Genomic DNA, 19,814 nt, shown 5'->3' on the forward strand with positions numbered 1-19,814 from the left:
CTGGGTGTAAAGTCCATTGCTACAAGCCAAGAAAATGAAAGATGCTACAGTATATTAAAAAGTGCAAGTCCCTATTGAATATGGCACCAGGGAGCATAGACCATGACCCTTGGATGGAGTCATCCATTCCAATCAGCCAGTCGATTCTACTCCTATTCCTTCTGACCTGTGGAAAATATGGATTGTGGTTGGGGGGTGGGGGGGTGGTAAGAAAGTTGGGAGAGACGAGGGGCAGGACAAAGCCAGTTGTGAGATGTAGACAAAATAGACAATAGACGCAGGAGGAGGCCATTCGGCCCTTCGAGCCCGCACTGCCATTCACTGTGATCATGGCTGATCATCCACGGGCAGCACGGACTTGGTGGGCCGAAAAGGCCTGTTTCCGGCTGTATATATATGATATGATATATGATAATCAGTACCCCATTCCTGCTTTCTCCCCATATCCCTTGACTCCGCTATCTTTAAGAGCTCTATCTAGCTCTCTCTTGAAAGCATCCAGAGAACTGGCCTCCACTGCCTTCTGAGGCAGAGAATTCCACAAATTCACAACTCTCTGGGCGAAAAAGTTTTTCCTCATCTCCGTTCTAAATGGCCTGCCCCTTATTCTTAAACTGTGGCCCCTGGTTCTGAACTCCCCTGACATCGGGAACATGTTTCCTGCCTCTAACGTGTCCAATCCCTTAATAACTTATAGAAAATAGGTGCAGGAGGAGGCCATTTGGCCCTTCGAGCCAGGACCACTATCTTTTTCAATAAGATCCCCTCTCATCCTTCTAAATTCCAGTGTATACAAAAGGTCATAAAAAGGAACTGCAGGCGCTGGTTCATACCAAAGATAGACACAAAATGCTGGAGTAACTCAGCGGGTCTTGCCATCAACGACCCGCCACTGAAAGCAGTTGGTTATTTCTGTGGACGTAAAAGCACCATGGCAACCCAGTAACAACACAGATAACCCAAGAGGCAATTATGTCCAGACACAAGGAACTGCTGATGCTGGAATCTTTCATAGAATACAGAGCGCTGGAGTAACTCAGCGGGTCAGGCAGCATCTGTGGAGAACATGGATGGGTGACTTTTCAGAGTGCTGGAGTAACTCAGTGGGTCAGGCAGCATCTGTGGGGAACATGGATAGGTGACGTTTCACAGAGTGCTGGCGTAACTCAGCGGGTCAGACAGCATCTCTGGAGAACATGGATCGGTGACGTTTCACAGTGGCTGGAGTAACTCAGCGGGTCAGGCAGCATCTGTGTAGAACATGGATAGGTGACTTGGACGTCAGTAGCCCCGGGTCCATGTTCGACATGCTGCAGTGATGTGTGCATGTGCACTCTAGCCCCGATTTAATTAAATGCCCGTTTAAATACTTTGGATTGGATTGTTAAATTTGATCAATTCCCATTTCTACTTTACATGGAGCGCAGTTAAAAACTATCCGGCTGTCACCATTCATTATAAATTGCCAAAAAGTTTGAAAGTAAACTTTATACATTTTGAAAAGGCAAGATTACAACAGTGTAAACAATCAATACGTCACAACCAAGCCAGCAACTTCAAATAGTTCCACTCGAGGTTTACCAGTAACGAGCATTTGTTAATTTACAAATAAGACTAACATTTGTTACAGCACATTTACAATTTGCCCGATTAGAAAAAAAAGCAAAATACTTGTACAAAGTGTACTTAATGCTGTCTACTGGAAACTACATTATTCCAAGTCCTTCATCAGTTCAGATGGTACAACTAACTGCCCATTTGCCTACCATCAATGCACATTACGTCATCACTTTTGCACTCACTGAAGCAGGAGTAGAAGGTTGCAGCTTCCAGCAGGTAGAAAAGCAGAAGTAGGTTTGCTTTTATGCCAACACAGACTTATCCCATCTTATCCCTAGGGAAAAAACTGCAGATGCTGGTTTAAATCAAAGGTAGACACAAAGTGCTGGAGCAACTCAGCGGGACAGGCAGCATCTCTGGAGAGAAGGAATGGGTGACGTTTCAGGGCGAGATCCTCTTCTGAAGAAGGGTCTCGACCCAAAACGTCACCCATTCCTTCTCCCGAGATGCTGCCTGACCTGCTGAGTTGCTCTAGCACTTTGTGTCTACCATCTTATCCCTACACTTGCTTATGTGATTTCCAAGGATGTGTAAATCCAAATACCTTGTGTTTAGGCACAGCCTTATGATTGACACCAAGTAAGACTCTCTCCACCAAGTTACTCTGGGATTTTGTGTCTATCTTCGATTTAAACCAGCACCTGCAGTTTTCCTTCCTACACTTTCTAGGGAAATGTTCATCTAGTTCTACAGCATTGTTCAGGAACTGACAGCAGTGGTCTGTGTCCTAGCTTTGGGGTCAGCCTTTGCCTGGTTCAAGTGGTAGAAAAAAAACACCCGGTGGAAATGTACTTCAGCAAAAGGGCTGGCCTTTTTAGTGCAGCTTGGTTCAAAGCTTCCACATAAATCTGCAATAAATTCCAAAGTTCACCACAGCACCGGACAGCCGAAACACTCCTTGTTGCTTTCAATGCAACCGCACAATCATTACTCGATGGTGGACCTTGACCAAGACTTGTGTACGCTCTGCAGTGTGGACCAGGAGTCAGTGCTGACAATTCCAAACGGATGCAGCAATGCAAGTGGGAATCACAAATCTGGGCATTTTGCCAAAATGTACTTGGAAAGACCCAGATTGGTCACGTGCGGAGCCAGGGTCACGTGCGGAGCCAGGGAACCATGGCAAACTTTGCTAAAGACAAGAGTAACCTAAAGTCAGAAACCACAATAACCCTGCTCTAAATTATGGAGCATCCATGGGCACTCTGCCCCCCCCCCCCACAGTGCACTGCCCCCTCCCCACAGTGCACTCTGCCCCTCCCCCCCCCACAGTGCACTCTGCCCCCCCCCACAGTGCACTCTGCCCCCCCCCACAGTGCACTCTGCCCCCCACCCACAGTGCACTCTGCCCCCCCAGTGCACTCTGCCCCACCCCCCAGTGCACTCTGCCCCCTCCCCACAGTGCACTCTGCCCCACCCCCCCAGTGCACTCTGCCCCACCCCCCCAGTGCACTCTGCCCCCCCCCCACAGTGCACTCTGCCCCCCCCCACAGTGCACTCTGCCCCCCCCCCAGTGCACTCTGCCCTCCCCCCCCCACAGTGCACTGCCCCCCCCCCACAGTGCACTCTGCCCCCCCGTGCACTCTGCCCTCCCCCCCCCACAGTGCACTGCCCCCCCCCACAGTGCACTCTGCCCCCCCCACAGTGCACTATGCCCCCCCCCCCCCCACAGTGCACTCTGCCCCCCCCCCCACAGTGCACAGTGGGATGAAGTGCAGGACAAACAGAATGCTTACATTTAAGCTGTCAGAGTGCAATTAACAGCCCGATTAAAGTATATTGTAGGTGTTGATATGCCTTGCAATATAATGCAAGCTGTGGAATAGCAGAAGTGAACAGATTTGACGATGAGTGGGGCAAACTATAAAGGCTGTGCATGAACTTCTGATAACCACAAGATTGATTCTCAGCAGTAGTGGGCACTGGTGTGGCACTGAGATTGGATTGATTTCAATCAGCATGGCCTGTGTGAGCATCAGCATTTGCATTAAGCAGGTTAAAAACTTCACATGCATCCTGTGAAATTTATATCTGCCCAAAATAAAAATACTTATCAGCACAGTGTGTGATGGGGGAATAACAAGTGGAGCTTGCCCTTACCAGGCGGTCTTGCTGCCATGATCAGACACTCGAAGACTCACTCTGCTTCCTAATACTAAAAGGTTCCGCAGCAAAATGGTACAAGGAAAATGTTTCCCAGAAAGATTGTTGATAGTTTCCGTCAAAGTGCCTGAAGTGTGAAGTCTTGGCTGGGACCAGGCTTCACTTGCTGGAGCTGCGTTTATATCGTGGGATCAAACTTTTGATTGTTAGCCATTAGCGTGGTCGTTACTTTGCCTCAAACGGATTTGCTTCCAAATAGACTGAGTGCTGGACAACTTAGTGTATTCATCACTACAAACTCTGCTTGTACAACGCTGAAGCAGCAGATCCTGGCAGTGCCGATCCCCTGGGTCATTGATGCGTTTGTTAGTTTTAACACCTTCTGAAGCAGTCAGACCATGAGCTATATTATATTATGAAAACTAGTCTACAAGCTACCTCGCCAAAAACTGGAATGCTTGTGAAAAGAGTCAAAAGTTGTTCCTGACATATAATCCTAAATATAAAAGGAAATTTTAAATTTCAACGCGTGAAGATAATCGTCCCATTTTAACCGAGCGCACTTCCCGAGATGGAGAGACGGGGGAAACAGAAACGGCATCACAATCGTGCCGTGGGGAGTGTTTAAACGCTGTGCACAGAAACATAACCAGACACTGGTAGAGGAAGAGACAAATAACTGGAATAAAACCAGCAGCTTTATGTTAAAGGTTTACGCCTAATCAGTCGGCCCACCCACATCATCACACAGTCAGATCAGGGCACAGGCTTCTCCCTCTCTCCCCCCCCCCCCCCCCCACCACCACCAAAACTCCTCGGCAGTCCGGCTAAGAAGGCAGAGGGAAACCAAACTCATTCTGAATCACTCGCACCTTCACAACTGGTTTACAAGTGACATTGGCAAAGAGGAACCACAACTTAACATAAAGTTCACTGGGGGAGGTAGTGGGGAGAGAGGGAGAGCGAGAGAGAGAAACCTGGAGAGGCAGCACAACGGTTCACACAGTGATGGCAGCCATTCACTGGAGGTTGCTCTCACCACTCAAGAATTAACCAGAGCTAGAAGAACCCCCGTCACTGGTACCTGCACTCTCTTGTTTCAATGGCCACACTGCAGCATCTGAACGGTGTAATTGTGTGCTCACTCAAGGTCAGTAACTACATGCTGACACAGGCGAGTCTAGATCAGTGCACAGCTAAACAGGAGGAGCAGAGACCGGCACTCTGTTGCAACGTAACGCCTGGTGGGCCGAATGTAAATTGATCAATCCCGCTCTGTGAAATCAAGGCTTCCTCTCAGCTTAACCGGCAAAATGCAGACATTAACTCACACTAGAAAGTTTAGCACAAAGATAACCTACAAGACAAGCCTTCACAATACCTGGCTGCAGCAGGACCCTGGGTTTTTGGTCAGACAGACGAGCCCTGACTGCGGTGTACGGAAAGGAGGAGGAGGGCACAGCGAGTGTTTAGCTGTGATGGTTGTAGCCAGGGAGTACAGCATCACCCGTAGACTGTACACGGAACACACTGTCACAGTGGGGAGCGCAGTGGGAATGTGGACCAGCCGCGTCATTTGTCCAGTGAATGCTGCAGTGGGTGACGTACAGGCCCACGGCACCCACACCAGCTTTGACAAACTCACTTCAACAAGGTACATGACACCAGCAGAGACTGAAGCTACTGCGATCACCACAACAACCGTCAGCAACCGAAGGAACGGATCACAGCTCCCGCAGCAGCAGAGCGGGGCGGAGGGGACGTAGCTGCACTTCCTCTCACAGATCACAGCTCCCAGCAGCAGCAGCAGAGCGGGGCGGAGGGGACGTAGCTGCACTTCCTCTCACAGATCACAGCTCCCAGCAGCAGCAGAGCGGGGCGGAGGGGAAGGAACGGATCACAGCTCCCGCAGCAGCAGAGCGGGGCGGAGAGGACGTAGCTGCACTTCCTCTCACAGATGGACATCAAAATGGAAAATAAATAGCCGTCTTCAACGCACACGGGCAGTGGCGACGACTGCCTGATGCCCGCGGTCTCCCGTCTAGGCCGCACCGGGTGGGACTGCTGTTTGCCCGGCGTGACGAAGGCATTCCTCATAAAACAACAAACGTCAGTGAAGGCAGAACTGTGGAGCTTGCGCCCCAATCACATGATCTCACAACACGAGTTCTGTTTCCGAGCCTGAAGGAGAAAGAAAACAAAACACAACGTTCATTTAAAACAAAAAGCCACTTTTGAGGATCGGCACATTGCAAGTTCTGAACTTTAAACCAGGTCGGTAACTTTAAATCAGACTGCAATGGGTCCAACTCTTGAAAGCTAAATAGAGAACAATCAGAAAATAACTCGGGGAGGGGAGGTGACCACTTAGCTCATCTCAGTAGCTCCATCACAAACTCCCCCCCCCCCCCCCCCCCCCTACAGTCTAATTGGAATATAATGTTTTAAAAAAAGGAACTGCAGACGCTGGTACCAAAGACAGAAGCAAAATGCTGGAGTAACTCAGTGGGCCAGGCAGCATCGCTGGAGAAAATGGATAGGTGATGTTTTGGGTCTGAAGAAGGGTTCTGACCCGAAACGTCACCTATCCATATTCTCGACAGATCCTGCCTGACCCGCTGTGTTACTCCGGCATTGTGCGCCGACCTTCTAATTGGAATTGGTTCTTCATCCAAGGATGTTGCTCCCACTACTCTCCCTCCTCTCAGGGAGAGTCATTCCAGCATTGGTCAGAGTGTAAATCCCAGTCCCCTCCCACTAGGGTTGCCAACTTCCTCACTCCCAAATACGGGACAAGGTGAGGTCACCGCCCCGCGTGACCTCACCCTGCCAGCAGCCACGTGCTCCCGCTCCTCTAATGAGGTCTACCCCGCCTCAGTCTACCCCACGACAGAAGGGGGAGGGGTTGTACAGTTTGAGAGCCACAGGGAAGAAGGATCTCCTGTAGCGTTCTGTGCTGCATCTTGGTGGGACCAGTCTGTTGCTGAAGGTGCTCCTCAGGCTGACCAGTGTGTCATGGAGGGGGTGAGCTGTATTGTCCAGGATGTATAGAGGGCTATGGGCCATTAACAGGCAAGTGGGCGTAGCCTAATCTACCAACTTGGGCAACATGGACAAGGTGAGCCAAATGTCCTGTGTCCATTCCGTACAGTTCTTTGACTGAGCAAGAGTTAACCCTGAGCAAGATTAGAACATTACCTATGACTGCTCTGACATTTGGATTTTTTAATAAATCTTGCCACTATTATCCTGAATTGGTAAACAAAGACTTCTCTTGAAATTGGATATTCCGTTAATTAAGCTGTGGATCGACTGTGCAGCAAGATAGACATACCGTTTTGTAGAAAGCTTTAGATTGTGTGCCCAAAACCTCTGATTTTGACACGAGATCATCCAGTTTCTCTCCTCGTTCTAGTAGCGACTCCATCGTGCTATGCTGCAAAGGAGCACAGTTGTAAACCAAGCAGATTTGCAGGTACAATGAAGACAACAGTCTACAGATGCGGGAATCTTGACAACGCAGAAAGTGCCAGAGGAACTCATGGGCTTGCTGAGTTCCCTCAGATTTACAGGTAACAGTTCTTTACGTTATTAAGCTGAAGTCACAGGTACAAGTGCACCAACATATTACTGATTGCAAATATTTGCAGTTTAGAAAAGACAAAAATTGACACCTTTGAACTTGGCACCCATCTGAAAATAGTTTTTATACATTTTTAAAAGTGGAGCAAATTTGAACGGTAAAAAACTGTAGATGTTCAGGTTTCTTGCAGAAAAGATGTGATCAAAGAACTGATTTTTTTTTAATACCGTATAAATGACATGGGTAAAAAGTATTCCTGGTACAGTTGTTAAATTTGCTGATGGTGCAAAGATGTTGGAAAACAAGTTATGGAAGATAAAAGCTAACAAGGCCACAGATATGTTAATGTGGGTAACAGGAGCACACTGTCAGAAAGTGTGAAGTTGTCCATTTTGGCAGGAAAAATAAAGTTCACTATTGCAATGGCAAGAAATCGTAGAGCTCCGAGATGTGGTGAGATCAGAGCATCCTGGTGCAGGTATCCAGGATTTACTAACTTTGGGGAATTCAATGTTCATGCCATTGTATTGGAAGCTCCTGCTGTCCCTGCATGACCTCACTCTGGCAATGGACAGTGTGAGAATAGGTCAGTATGAGAATAGGATGGGGAGTTCAAATGGCCAGGAACAGTGAAGAGGTCCAGTAGGCAGATGGACTGATGTGATGATGCTCCTCTGTCCCTCTCTTCCCCTCCCCAGATCTCCCACTGTCTTCCTGTCTCCATCTATATCCTTCCTTTGTCCCGCCCCCCTGACATCAGTCTGAAGAAGGGTCTCCACCCGAAACGTCAACAAATCACCCATTCCTTCTCTCCAAGATGCTGCCTGACCTGCTGAGTTACTCCAGCATTTTGTGACACATTCGATGTGATGATGCAGGTGGGCCGAGCGCAAGTGTTTGGGGAACACTCACACCTGATATGTGGGGTTGTGCGTCTGTGTCTGACAGGGTCAGCACCTCTCCTTGGCTGTAGGGCTGTAAGCACGGAGGGTGTACACATGGTGGAGCACAGGTTGGAAACAGGGTCAAAGCAATCAACCAGGTGACGGGTGAAAGGATTCGTGGACAGAGCGCAGACTGTGTGGTGCAGGGAGAGGGGACCAGTTCCACCAACATGCTGCACCTCGAGTATTCACCAGTGCACAGGAAGGCTTGTACCAACATCATCAACCATCGGCCCTGACTCTTACCAAGATGACTTTGGTCTCGTCCAGTTCTGCTTGTACTTTACTCATAGGGTCTGCTTCTCGTGGGTTCTGTGTGAAGGCAGAAGGTAGTGAGTGAAAGAGTAATCTTTGGAGACAACCACGTACAATATACAAAGGTCAGAGATTCAATGCAATTGGCTAAAGCTGAGGCTAGATGATCAACTTTGATCTGGAAAGGCAGGGGGAAAGAGCTATTGAGGGCGTGTAGCGTAGGTTTACTAGGTTAATTCCCAGAATGGCGGGACTGTCATATGTTGAAAGACTGGAGCGACTCGGCTTGTACACTGGAGTTTAGAAGGATGAGAGGGGATCTTATCGAAACATAAGATTATTAAGGGGTTGGACACGTTAGAGGCAGGAAACATGTTCCCAATGTTGGGAGAGTCCAGAACCAGGGGCCACAGTTTAAGAATAAGGGGTAGGCCATTTAGAACGGAGATGAGGAAAAACGTTTTCATTCAGAGAGTTGTAAATCTGTGGAATTCTCTGCCTCAGAAGGCAGTGGAGGCCAATTCTCTGAATGCATTCAAGAGAGAGCTAGATAAAACTCTTAAGGATAGCGGAGTCAGGGGGTATGGGGAGAAGGCAGGAACGGGGTACTGATTGAGAATGATCAGCCATGATCACATTGAATGGTGGTGCTGGCTCGAGGGGCCGAATGGCCTCCTCCTGCACCTATTGTCTATTGTCAGACACCTGGGTTTGATCCTGACTTCGGGTGCTGTACCTGACCACTGTTTTTTTCCTGGGTGCTCCAGTTTTCACCCACATTCCAAAGGCATGTCGGTTAAATGGCTTCTGTAAATTCTCCCTGGTGTGCAGGATAGAACTAATGTACGGATGGTTGTTGGTCGGCGTGGACTCTCGGGGGGGGGGGGGGGTTGGCTGTTTCCATGCCATATCTCTACACTAAACGAAAAAATATTCCAAATAAACTGGAAAAAAATAATGATCCAAAATGGACAAAGGGGAAATAGCAGGGAAGCATGTCTAATCGGGTTGTTCTTTCATTGTGTTCACGTAGCATAATGGATCAAACAGATTTCATTCCATGTGGTAACTTTGCCAAGAGTTCACTGTGTGAAAGATGGTTCAAAGAATCAGATTCTACTGAACAAAAGAGGTGATTATTCTTTGGTAGCTAGCTGTCATGATTAACCTCATTAGGAGAGGCTGGATGCGGGAAGATTGTTCCCGATGTTGGGGGAGTCCAGAACCAGGGGTCACAGCTTAAGGATAAGGGGGAAGTCTTTTAGGACCGAGATGAGAAAACATTTCTTCACACAGAGTGGTGAGTCTGTGGAATTCTCTGCCACAGAAGGTAGTTGAGGCCAGTTCATTGGCTATATTTAAGAGGGAGTTAGATGTGGCCCTTGTGGCTAAAGGGATCAGGGGGTATGGAGAGAAGGCAGGTACAGGATACTGAGTTGGATGATCAGCCATGATCATATTGAATGGCGGTGCAGGCTCGAAGGGCCGAATGGCCTACTCCTGCACCTATTTTCTATGTTTCTATGTTTCTAGAGGCAATTCAATGCAGACACAATGCACATCTGACCCTTCCTGCTATGAAACTCAGAATAATTCGCTGCAGAGAAGGAAAATCTAACACCATCTAGCCGGCACAGTACCTGATATCGTGCAAGTTGAGCATCCAGTCCTGTGTACTGGATAGTGTTTGGATTTCCCGATGGCCAGTCTATGGTCTCCACCTGTTTGGAGAAGTCATCCAACACCTAAACACAAAGAGAGAGCTAGATAGAGCTCTTAAGGATAACGGAGTCAGGGGGTATGGGGAGAAGGCAGGAACGGGGTACTGATTGAGAATGATCAGCCATGATCACATTGAATGGCGGTGCTGGCTCGAAGGGCCGAATGGCCTCCTCCTGCACCTGTTGTCTATTGTCTATTGTCTAAAACATCACAGCCATGAACAACCCGCGTCTGAGAGATAGAACACAGAAGCTGGCCCTTCAGCCCACTCCAATCACCGAGCAGCCATTTTTATACTAATCCTGTACAACCACTTTATTAGCTTAGTTTAGAGATACAGCGTGGAAACAGAGTCCGTGCCGACCAGCGATCCCCACACACTAACACTATCATACACACACTAGGGACAATTTACACATACACCAAGCCAATTAACCTACCTACCTGCACGTCTTTGAGTGTGGGAGGAAACAGAGGATTTCGGAGAAAACCCACGCGGTCACGGGGAGAACGTACAAACTCCGTACAGAAGCACATGTAGTCGGGATTGAACCTGGGTCTCCGGCGCTGCAAGCGCTGTAAGGCAGCGACTCTACCGCTGCGCACAAATGTTGCACCATTCTTCCCACATTCCCATCAACTCCCTCCACATTCTACCACTCACGGATACACTTGGACCAATTTACAGCGGCCAATTAACCTGCCAACTGGCAAGATTTGGGTTCAAAGGTTCTTTGTTATCACCAAACCAAGGTACAGTGAAATTTTTTTTGGCATACAGTTCAGTAAAATTAGCACCATACACAAATACATTCCCAGATTAAATACAGCATGCATAGAAACAGCCCCCCCGAGACCATATGCAAGAGTTGCCAGGTTTTGAGATGAGGAAGGAAACCTGAACACAGAGGAAAGTCACAGTCACATGCAAGCTCCACACAGGCAGCACCAGAAGTCTGGATCAAAGCTGGGTCATAGAAACTGTGAGGCATCTTGTCTACAAGCTGTGTCAGATTCATATTTGTTTAGTCACAATTTCTATATCAATGGACGTGAGGGTTTAAAAAAAATTACTTAAAAAACATTTATGCCTCAGGAGGCAGGCACAACACACTGTGTGCCAGTCAGGAAAAAGCTGTTGGTCTTAATCTCTCTCTCCTGCACTGAGTTCCCAGCACGACAGGGCACAATCTCTATCAAATTCACAAAGGCAGGTCAGAGATTTGGGGTGAGTTTTAAAAGACAAGAATGACTAACATAGCATTGGCAGCAGTGCATGCAGAATGGATGCTGACGATGCAACTACTCGACTGGATGAAGCTTTGAGGGAATGATCCCGTTGTGGGGATCGGATTGTTGGGCAGGAGCGTGGGGGAGGGTGGCCAGGGGAATCAAGGATCTGGATTAATGGAAGGGAACGTCAGTCAGCAATGCAACAAATGAAGATCTCAGGAGGGAGATGGTGACCTCCCGTTTCTGTGGAATATTTAAAGCCGATGGAGTGCCATACCTTGTCGAGTAACGTGAAGCAAACCCTTGACGGATACTCGCTGTCCGCGATTACTATTCCTGACAGCGAATCATTGCGTATGCAGACATGACACAGGTAGTCTGTGAAAACAAACAGGGCTTTCAGATGTGACTGGTCACTGCTACGTTCCATAACCCAATGCAGTGATGGCCACGAACCAAACAAAACTAGTCACTGCTACGCTCCATAACCCAATGCAGTGATGGCCACGAACCAAACAAAACTAGTCACTGCTACGCTCCATAACCCAATGCAGTGATGGCCACGAACCAAACAAAACTTGCCACTGAACCATTCAAGAAATATTAGGGAATATCACAAACTTCGGCAAAGATATTTAAAAAAAGATAGCATTTAAGAGCTTTAGAGTGGGAAAGCCAGAGTATAAAAATGACTTGAGATTGAGGTGATTAAAATCAAAGATGGCCCACAGTTGCATTTCATATACCCTGACGAGCTGCAAGTCTGGCAGAGGTTGGATGAAGGGGGAGTGATGGTCATGGAGGGATTGGAAAAGGCCGAGCACAAATTGGGGTTAGAATGGGACAGAACAGACAGTTGAAGTCTGGGAAGATAGACACAAAATGCTGGAGTAACTCAGCAGGTCAGGCAGCATCTCTGGAGAGAAGGAATGTGTGACGTTTCAGGTCGAGACTCTTCTTCAGACTGACAGTTGAAGTGTGGGAAGTTTGTGCCGCACTGTGGAAGGTCGGGCAGCAGTGGCACAGGGGTAGAATTGCTGCCTAACAGCGCCAGACCCGGGAAGTGTACCGTTCCTCACCTTGCTCTTTCAGCGCAGCTCTGCTTCCTTTCTGTGAACGTTCCACAAGCAGCTGGCTTGTGAAAGTCATAAACTCCTGCACACTGCGGGTTACAAACAACAGAAGTGTTAATCCAAGCACACCTCTGGAATCGCCCCTAGATACCAACACCGAAACTCTCCATACCTGGATCTCTGGAAGAAGCTGAAGGATGAGACATCGTACGCAGCTTTCAGAAGGTTAACCCGAGTGGCACCTTTGTATAATATACTCAGGCTGTAAAGCTTCATGTCTGCACTGCTGGCACGTCTTCTAATCGCCTCTACAAGGTAAACACAGGATAAGATGTGGCGCCAGGCTTACCCCGAGTTACCAGATATCACACAAGGTTATTGTGGAAACAGAACCTTTAGTCCTCCAAGTCCACACCTGTACGCGTTTGTAGCCGACATACCAAGAACATTTTTTTTTTACAGGAGCCAATCAACCTAAATACCTACACATCTTTGAAATGTGGCATGAAACCAGAGCACCTGGAGAAAACACATGCGGTCACAGTGAGAACATGCAGATGCCACACAGGCAGGCCCCATAGTCAGGTCGACAACAGGTCTATGGTACTGTGAGGCAGCAACTCTACCGCTGCACCACCACGATAATGGGAAACACCTCCATGAATGTGTAAGAAGGAAATGCAGGTACTGGTTTAAACCGAAGATAGACACAAAAAGCTGGAGTAACTCAGCAGGACAGGCAGCATCTCTGGAGAGAAGGAATGGGTGATGTTTCAGGTTGAGACCCTTCTTCATGAATGTATATTTTCAAATTCTACTGCCAGTCATTTAAACCTCAAAACATCTCTAAGCCTTTCAAAGGTGGCTCATTTTTAAAAATGCAAGATGGAAACCAAGCTGGCAACATGCACACAGCATAGTCCCAATCATCAAAACTGTGCCTCAGACAGTCACTCTTGAATATACTCAAGGATTAAACATCCACAGTCCTCTAACGCAAAGATTCACAACTTCTTGGCCAAAATCCAATGTGGCCCTGAGATTAGAATTTATAGTTTTAATTTCTCAAATCAAGGGAAACAGGCTCTCAGCATCAATCCCATCAGGACTGTATTCTGCACTCTGAAATTGTCCCTTTATTCTTTTTATTGTACTTGAGTTTGACTTAATTGTATGCATGTACAATATGTATATCTGTCTGTTTAATAGCATGCAAAACAAAGCTTTTCACTGCACCTCAGTACACACAACAATAATGAACCCAAGTCTATTGCTTCAAATAGCTTGAACTCTTTCAACCTGCAGCTGATACAGGCAGCTTCTAATAAACCTTTCCTCAGAGGACAACTATATTCCCAATCATATTTTACATAATCCACACCAGCCATCCACCCCAGGTATATTTCAAAGGCAAGCTCTAATGCAGAGCTAAACCAGATTAACCACTCAAGCTTCTCTCTCTGCGTCCCTTGATCCAACTGTCTTCTAAAAGTTACAACTCAACCTGCATCCATTCAGATACTAATCCATGCAGTTCATAATTCTAACTCTTTACTTTGCTTACACTTCTTTGGCTAGTTGTCCCAGATCCCTGTCCCGCATCCTTACCCCCCGCCCCGGCAACTCTCAGTCCTGCAACCCTGAGCTCAACCTCTCCATCCCCCACCCCCACTAACCCAAGCCCAACAAATCTCCCCCACCCCCCCCCCAAACAAACCAATACCCCCTCCCCCAAACAAACCAATACCCCCTCCTCCAACCACAACCAACACCCCCTCCTCCAACCCCGAGCTCAACCTCTCCATCCCCCCACTAACCCAAGCCCAACAAATCTCCCCCACCCCCAAACAAACCAATACCCCCTCCTCCAACCAACCAATACCCCTCCTCCAACCCCAACCAATACCCCTCCTCCAACCCCAACCAATACCCCCTCCTCCAACCAACCAATACCCCTTCCTCCAACCAACCAATACCCCCTCCTCCAACCCAATAACCCTTCCTCCAACCAACCAATACCCCCTCCTCCAACCCCAACCAACACCCCCTCCTCCAACCCCAACCAACACCCCCTCCTCCAACCAATACCCTCCTCCAACCCCAATACCCCCACCTCCAACCCCAATACCCCCTCCTCCAACCCCAATACCCCCCTCCACCAACCCCAATACCCCCTCCTCCAACCCCAACCAACACCCCCTCCTCCAACCCCAAACAACTCCCCCTCCTCCAACCCCAACCAACACCCCCTCCTCCAACCCCAACCAACACCCCCTCCTCCAACCCATACCCTCCTCCAACCCCAATACCCCCACCTCCAACCCCAATACCCCCTCCTCCAACCCCAATACCCCCTCCTCCAACCCCAATACCCCCACCTCCAATCCCAATACCCCCTCCTCCAGCCCCAATACCCCCTCCTCCAACCACAACCAAAACCCTCTCCTCCAACCCCGAGTTCAACCTCTCCCCCCCTCTAACCCAAGCCCAACAAGTCTCCCCCACCCCCCAAACCAACACCCCCTCCTCCAACCGACTCCCCAGTCCATCCAAACCCCGGTGCCCAACAGGCCCCCGCTCCCCGCCTCCCGGGGCTGAACCTCCCCTCGACCCTCGCCGCCCCTGGCCTGTCAAACCCTCACCCAGAGTCCCCCACTCCTTCTCCGCCGCCCTCACGGCCGCTCCCCTCGGCACGGGTTACCCCACTCCCCCCCCGGGTACCCCGCTCCCTCCCCGGGTATCCCACCCCACCCCCGGGCTCGCCGCTCCCACCCCGGGTACCCCGCTCCCTCCCCGGGTACCCCGCTCCCTCCCCGGGTATCCCACCCCACCCCACCCCCGGGCTCGCCGCTCCCACCTCCACAGACGCCGCCGCCGCCGACAGGTCCCGAGCTGAACACGTCACGACGGGAAGCGGGTCCGTCTCCCTTACCCTTCCCCGCCGGCAGTGCGCAGGCGCTGGTCCCGGTTCCGGTCCCACGCCTCTTACCTTCCGGAGTCGATTCATTTGAATTGAAAATTGAGTTGAATTGAAATTGAAATTGAATGGAATCACGAGATTGATCCCTGGGAAGGCGGGACTGACATATGAGGAAAGATTGAAAAGACTGGGCGACTGCAGTTTAGAAGGATGAGAGGGGATCTTATAGAGACGTATAAAATTATAAAAGGACTGGACAAGCTAGATGCAGGAAACATGTTCCCAATGTTGGGGGAGTCCAGAACCAGGGGCCACACAGTCTTAGAATAAAGGGGAAGCCATTTAAAACTGAGGTGAGAAAAAACTTTTTCACCCAGAGAGTTGTGAATTTGTGGAGTTCTCTGCCACCGAGGGCAGTGGAGGCCAAATCACTGGATGGATTTAAGAGAGAGTAAGATAGAGCTCTAGGGGCTAGTGGAATCAAGGGATATGGGGAGAAGGCAGGCATGGGTTACTGATTGTGGATGATCAGCCATGATCACAATGAATGATCGAAGGGCCGAATGGCCTCCTCCTGCACCTATTTACTATGTTTTGGTTTGGAATTGGATTGGGATTGCAATTGAAATAGAAAGGTATGGAATTGAAATTGAAAGGGATTGAATGGGATTGAATTGAATACATTTTATTAGCCAAGTATTTATACATACAAGGAATTTGCCTTGGTGCTTTGCTCGCAAGGATAACAACACGGTATACAGCAGACAATTAAAAATAAAACGTTATAATTTAAACATGTGAAGAAATAAAATACCAGAGCAAGTGAGTCAAGTCATATGTCCTAAAGAGAACAATTAAATTCTAACTTGCTCAACAGAATATGTAAACATACCTCGGTACACATGACATACTGAACAATATGGTAAACGAGGGAGAAAAAATATATCAGTGCGTGTGTATCTGTACACACACCCTCCATCAACACTGACTGACACTGACACTGAAAAAATATATCAGTGCGTGTCTATCTGTACAGACACCCCATCAACACTGACTGACACTGACTCTCGCTGACTCTCACTGACTCTCACTGACACTCACTGACTCTCACTGACTGACACTGACTCTCACTGACACTGACTCTCACTGACTGACACTGACTGACTGACTCTCACTGACTGACACTGACTGACTGACTCTCACTGACTGACTGACTCTCACTGACTGACACTGACTCTCACTGACTCTCACTGACTGACACTGACTCTCACTGACTCTCACTGACTGACAGACTCTCACTGACACTGACTCTCACTGACTGACACTGACTCTCACTGACTCTCACTGACTGACAGACTCTCACTGACACTGACTCTCACTGACTGACTGACTCTCACTGACTGACACTGACACTGACTGACTCTCACTGACTGACACTGACACTGACTGACTCTCACTGACTGACACTGACTGACTGACACTGACTGACACTGACTCTCACTGACTGACACTGACTGACTGACACTGACTGACACTGACTCTCACTGACTCTCACTGACTCTCACTGACTCTCACTGACTCTCACTGACTGACACTGACTGAGACGCGCACGCGCGCGCGCGCGAAAGCGCTTCCGCCTTTCCAAGCACGGGAGCGCGCCGTTGCGCGGTGACGTCACCGGGCGTGCGCGCCCCCCCACCGTCTTCCGCCGGAAGTGAGGATCGAATCGAGCGGCGGCGGTGAGTGAGGGAGGGAATGAATGAGGAGGAGAGAGGGGGATGAGGGAGGGGGGGGGGATGATGAGGGAGGGGGGGGGTGATGAGGGAGGGGGGGGGTGATGAGGGAGAGGGGGGGGATGATGAGGGAGAGGGGGGGGGTGATGAGGGAGAGGGGGGGGATGATGAGGGAGAGGGGGGGGTGATGAGGGAGAGGGGGATGAGGGAGAGGGGGGGATGATGAGGGAGAGAGGGGGGATGATGAGGGAGGGGGGGGGTGATGAGGGAGAGGGGGGGTGATGAGGGAGAGGGGGGGGTGATGAGGGAGAGGGGGGGGATGATGAGGGAGAGGGGGGGGTGATGAGGGAGAGGGGGATGAGGGAGAGGGGGGGATGATGAGGGAGAGAGGGGGGATGATGAGGGAGGGGGGGGGTGATGAGGGAGAGGGGGGGTGATGAGGGAGGGGGGGGGATGATGAGGGAGAGGGGGGGATGATGAGGGAGGGGGGGGTGATGAGGGAGAGGGGGATGAGGGAGAGGGGGGGATGATGAGGGAGAGGGGGGGTGATGAGGGAGGGGGGGGGATGATGAGGGAGAGGGGGGGTGATGAGGGAGAGGGGGGGGTGATGAGGGAGAGGGGGATGAGGGAGAGGGGGGGATGATGAGGGAGAGGGGGGGGATGATGAGGGAGAGGGGGGGGTGATGAGGGAGAGGGGGGGGTGATGAGGGAGAGGGGGGGATGATGAGGGAGAGGGGGGGATGATGAGGGAGGGGGGGGTGATGAGGGAGAGGGGGATGAGGGAGAGGGGGGGATGATGAGGGAGAGGGGGGGTGAGGGAGAGGGGGGGTGAGGGAGAGGGGGGGTGATGAGGGAGAGGGGGGGTGATGAGGGAGGGGGGGGGGTGATGAGGGAGAGGGGGGGATGATGAGGGAGAGGGGGGGATGATGAGGGAGGGGGGGGGTGATGAGGGAGAGGGGGATGAGGGAGAGGGGGGGATGATGAGGGAGAGGGGGGGATGATGAGGGAGAGGGGGATGAGGGAGAGGGGGGGTGATGAGGGAGAGGGGGATGAGGGAGAGGGGGGGGGTGATGAGGGAGAGGGGGGGATGATGAGGGAGAGGGGGATGAGGGAGAGGGGGGGATGATGAGGGAGAGGGGGGGATGATGAGGGAGAGGGGGATGAGGGAGAGGGGGGGATGATGAGGGAGAGGGGGGGATGATGAGGGAGAGGGGGATGAGGGAGAGGGGGGGATGATGAGGGAGAGGGGGGGATGATGAGGGAGAGGGGGGTGATGAGGGAGAGGGGGATGAGGGAGAGGGGGGGTGATGAGGGAGAGGGGGATGAGGGAGAGGGGGGGTGATGAGGGAGAGGGGGGGATGATGAGGGAGAGGGGGGGATGATGAGGGAGAGGGGGGGGTGATGAGGGAGAGGGGGGGATGAAGAGGGAGAGGGGGGGTGATGAGGGAGGGGGGGGGTGATGAGGGAGAGGGGGATGAGGGAGAGGGGGGGATGATGAGGGAGAGGGGGGGTGAGGGAGAGGGGGGGGTGATGAGGGAGAGGGGGGGTGATGAGGGAGAGGGGGGGATGATGAGGGAGAGGGGGGGATGATGAGGGAGAGGGGGATGAGGGAGAGGGGGGGATGATGAGGGAGAGGGGGATGAGGGAGAGGGGGGGTGATGAGGGAGAGGGGGATGAGGGAGAGGGGGGGGTGATGAGGGAGGGGGGGGATGATGAGGGAGAGGGGGGGTGATGAGGGAGAGGGGGGATGATGAGGGAGAGGGGGGGGTGATGAGGGAGGGGGGGGGTGATGAGGGAGAGGGGGGGATGATGAGGGAGAGGGGGATGAGGGAGAGGGGGGGATGATGAGGGAGAGGGGGATGAGGGAGAGGGGGGGATGATGAGGGAGAGGGGGGGATGATGAGGGAGAGGGGGGGTGATGAGGGAGAGGGGGATGAGGGAGAGGGGGGGGTGATGAGGGAGAGGGGGGGATGATGAGGGAGAGGGGGGGATGATGAGGGAGAGGGGGGGATGATGAGGGAGAGGGGGGGTGATGAGGGAGAGGGGGATGAGGGAGAGGGGGGGGTGATGAGGGAGAGGGGGGGATGATGAGGGAGAGGGGGGGATGATGAGGGAGAGGGGGGGGTGAGGGAGAGGGGGGGATGATGTGGGAGAGGGGGGGATGATGAGGGAGAGGGGGGGATGATGAGGGAGAGGGGGGGATGATGAGGGAGAGGGGGGGATGATGAGGGAGAGGGGGGGATGATGAGGGAGGGGGGGGATGATGAGGGAGAGGGGGGGATGATGAGGGAGAGGGGGATGAGGAGGGAGAGGGGGATGATGAGGGAGAGGGGATGAGGGAGAGGGGGGATGATGAGGGAGAGGGGGGGTGAGGGAGAGGGGGGGATGATGAGGGAGAGGGGGATGAGGGAGAGGGGGGGATGATGAGGGAGAGGGGGATGAGGAGGGAGAGGGGATGATGAGGGGGATGAGGGAGAGGGGGGGATGATGAGGGAGAGGGGGGTGAGGGAGAGGGGGGATGATGAGGGAGAGGGGGGGTGATGAGGGAGAGGGGGGGTGAGGGAGAGGGGGGGATGATGAGGCAGAGGGGGGTGAGGGAGAGGGGGATGAGGAGGGAGAGGGGGATGA

General features: G+C 51.3%; 2 protein-coding genes across 10 annotated transcripts in view; one reads left to right on the forward strand and one right to left on the reverse strand.

Annotated features, from left to right (window-relative positions):
• Positions 1-3,324: 3,324 nt before the first annotated feature.
• On the reverse strand, positions 3,325-16,370 carry ykt6 (YKT6 v-SNARE homolog (S. cerevisiae)). 4 transcript variants are annotated; one of them, XM_078428969.1, is made up of 8 exons: positions 16,346-16,370; positions 12,706-12,841; positions 12,540-12,622; positions 11,738-11,838; positions 10,146-10,250; positions 8,497-8,562; positions 7,058-7,159; positions 3,325-5,904 (listed from the first exon to the last, which is right to left on the reverse strand). In XM_078428969.1, exons 2-8 carry the CDS (start codon positions 12,807-12,809, stop codon positions 5,869-5,871), a joined length of 597 nt encoding a protein of 198 aa, XP_078285095.1. In that variant the 5' UTR covers positions 12,810-12,841; positions 16,346-16,370; the 3' UTR covers positions 3,325-5,868. The 4 variants fall into 4 exon arrangements, with proteins under 4 accessions (XP_078285095.1, XP_078285094.1, XP_078285096.1 ...); XM_078428968.1 differs by lacking the exon at positions 16,346-16,370 and adding an exon at positions 15,391-15,449; XM_078428970.1 differs by lacking the exon at positions 16,346-16,370 and adding an exon at positions 15,176-15,199.
• Positions 16,371-17,156: 786 nt separating this feature from the next.
• LOC144610406 (LIM domain-binding protein 1-like) overlaps positions 17,157-19,814 on the forward strand; it is a 32,611-nt gene continuing 29,953 nt past the window's right edge. For all 6 annotated transcript variants that reach the window (XM_078429056.1, XM_078429057.1, XM_078429058.1 and 3 more), the window contains exon 1: positions 17,157-17,192. The gene's annotated coding sequence lies outside the window, so the exon portion shown is untranslated. The remainder of the gene's footprint in view (positions 17,193-19,814) is intronic.

The sequence above is a fragment of the Rhinoraja longicauda genome, chromosome 36 (genome assembly GCF_053455715.1).
Source record: "Rhinoraja longicauda isolate Sanriku21f chromosome 36, sRhiLon1.1, whole genome shotgun sequence".
NCBI lineage: Eukaryota > Metazoa > Chordata > Chondrichthyes > Rajiformes > Arhynchobatidae > Rhinoraja > Rhinoraja longicauda.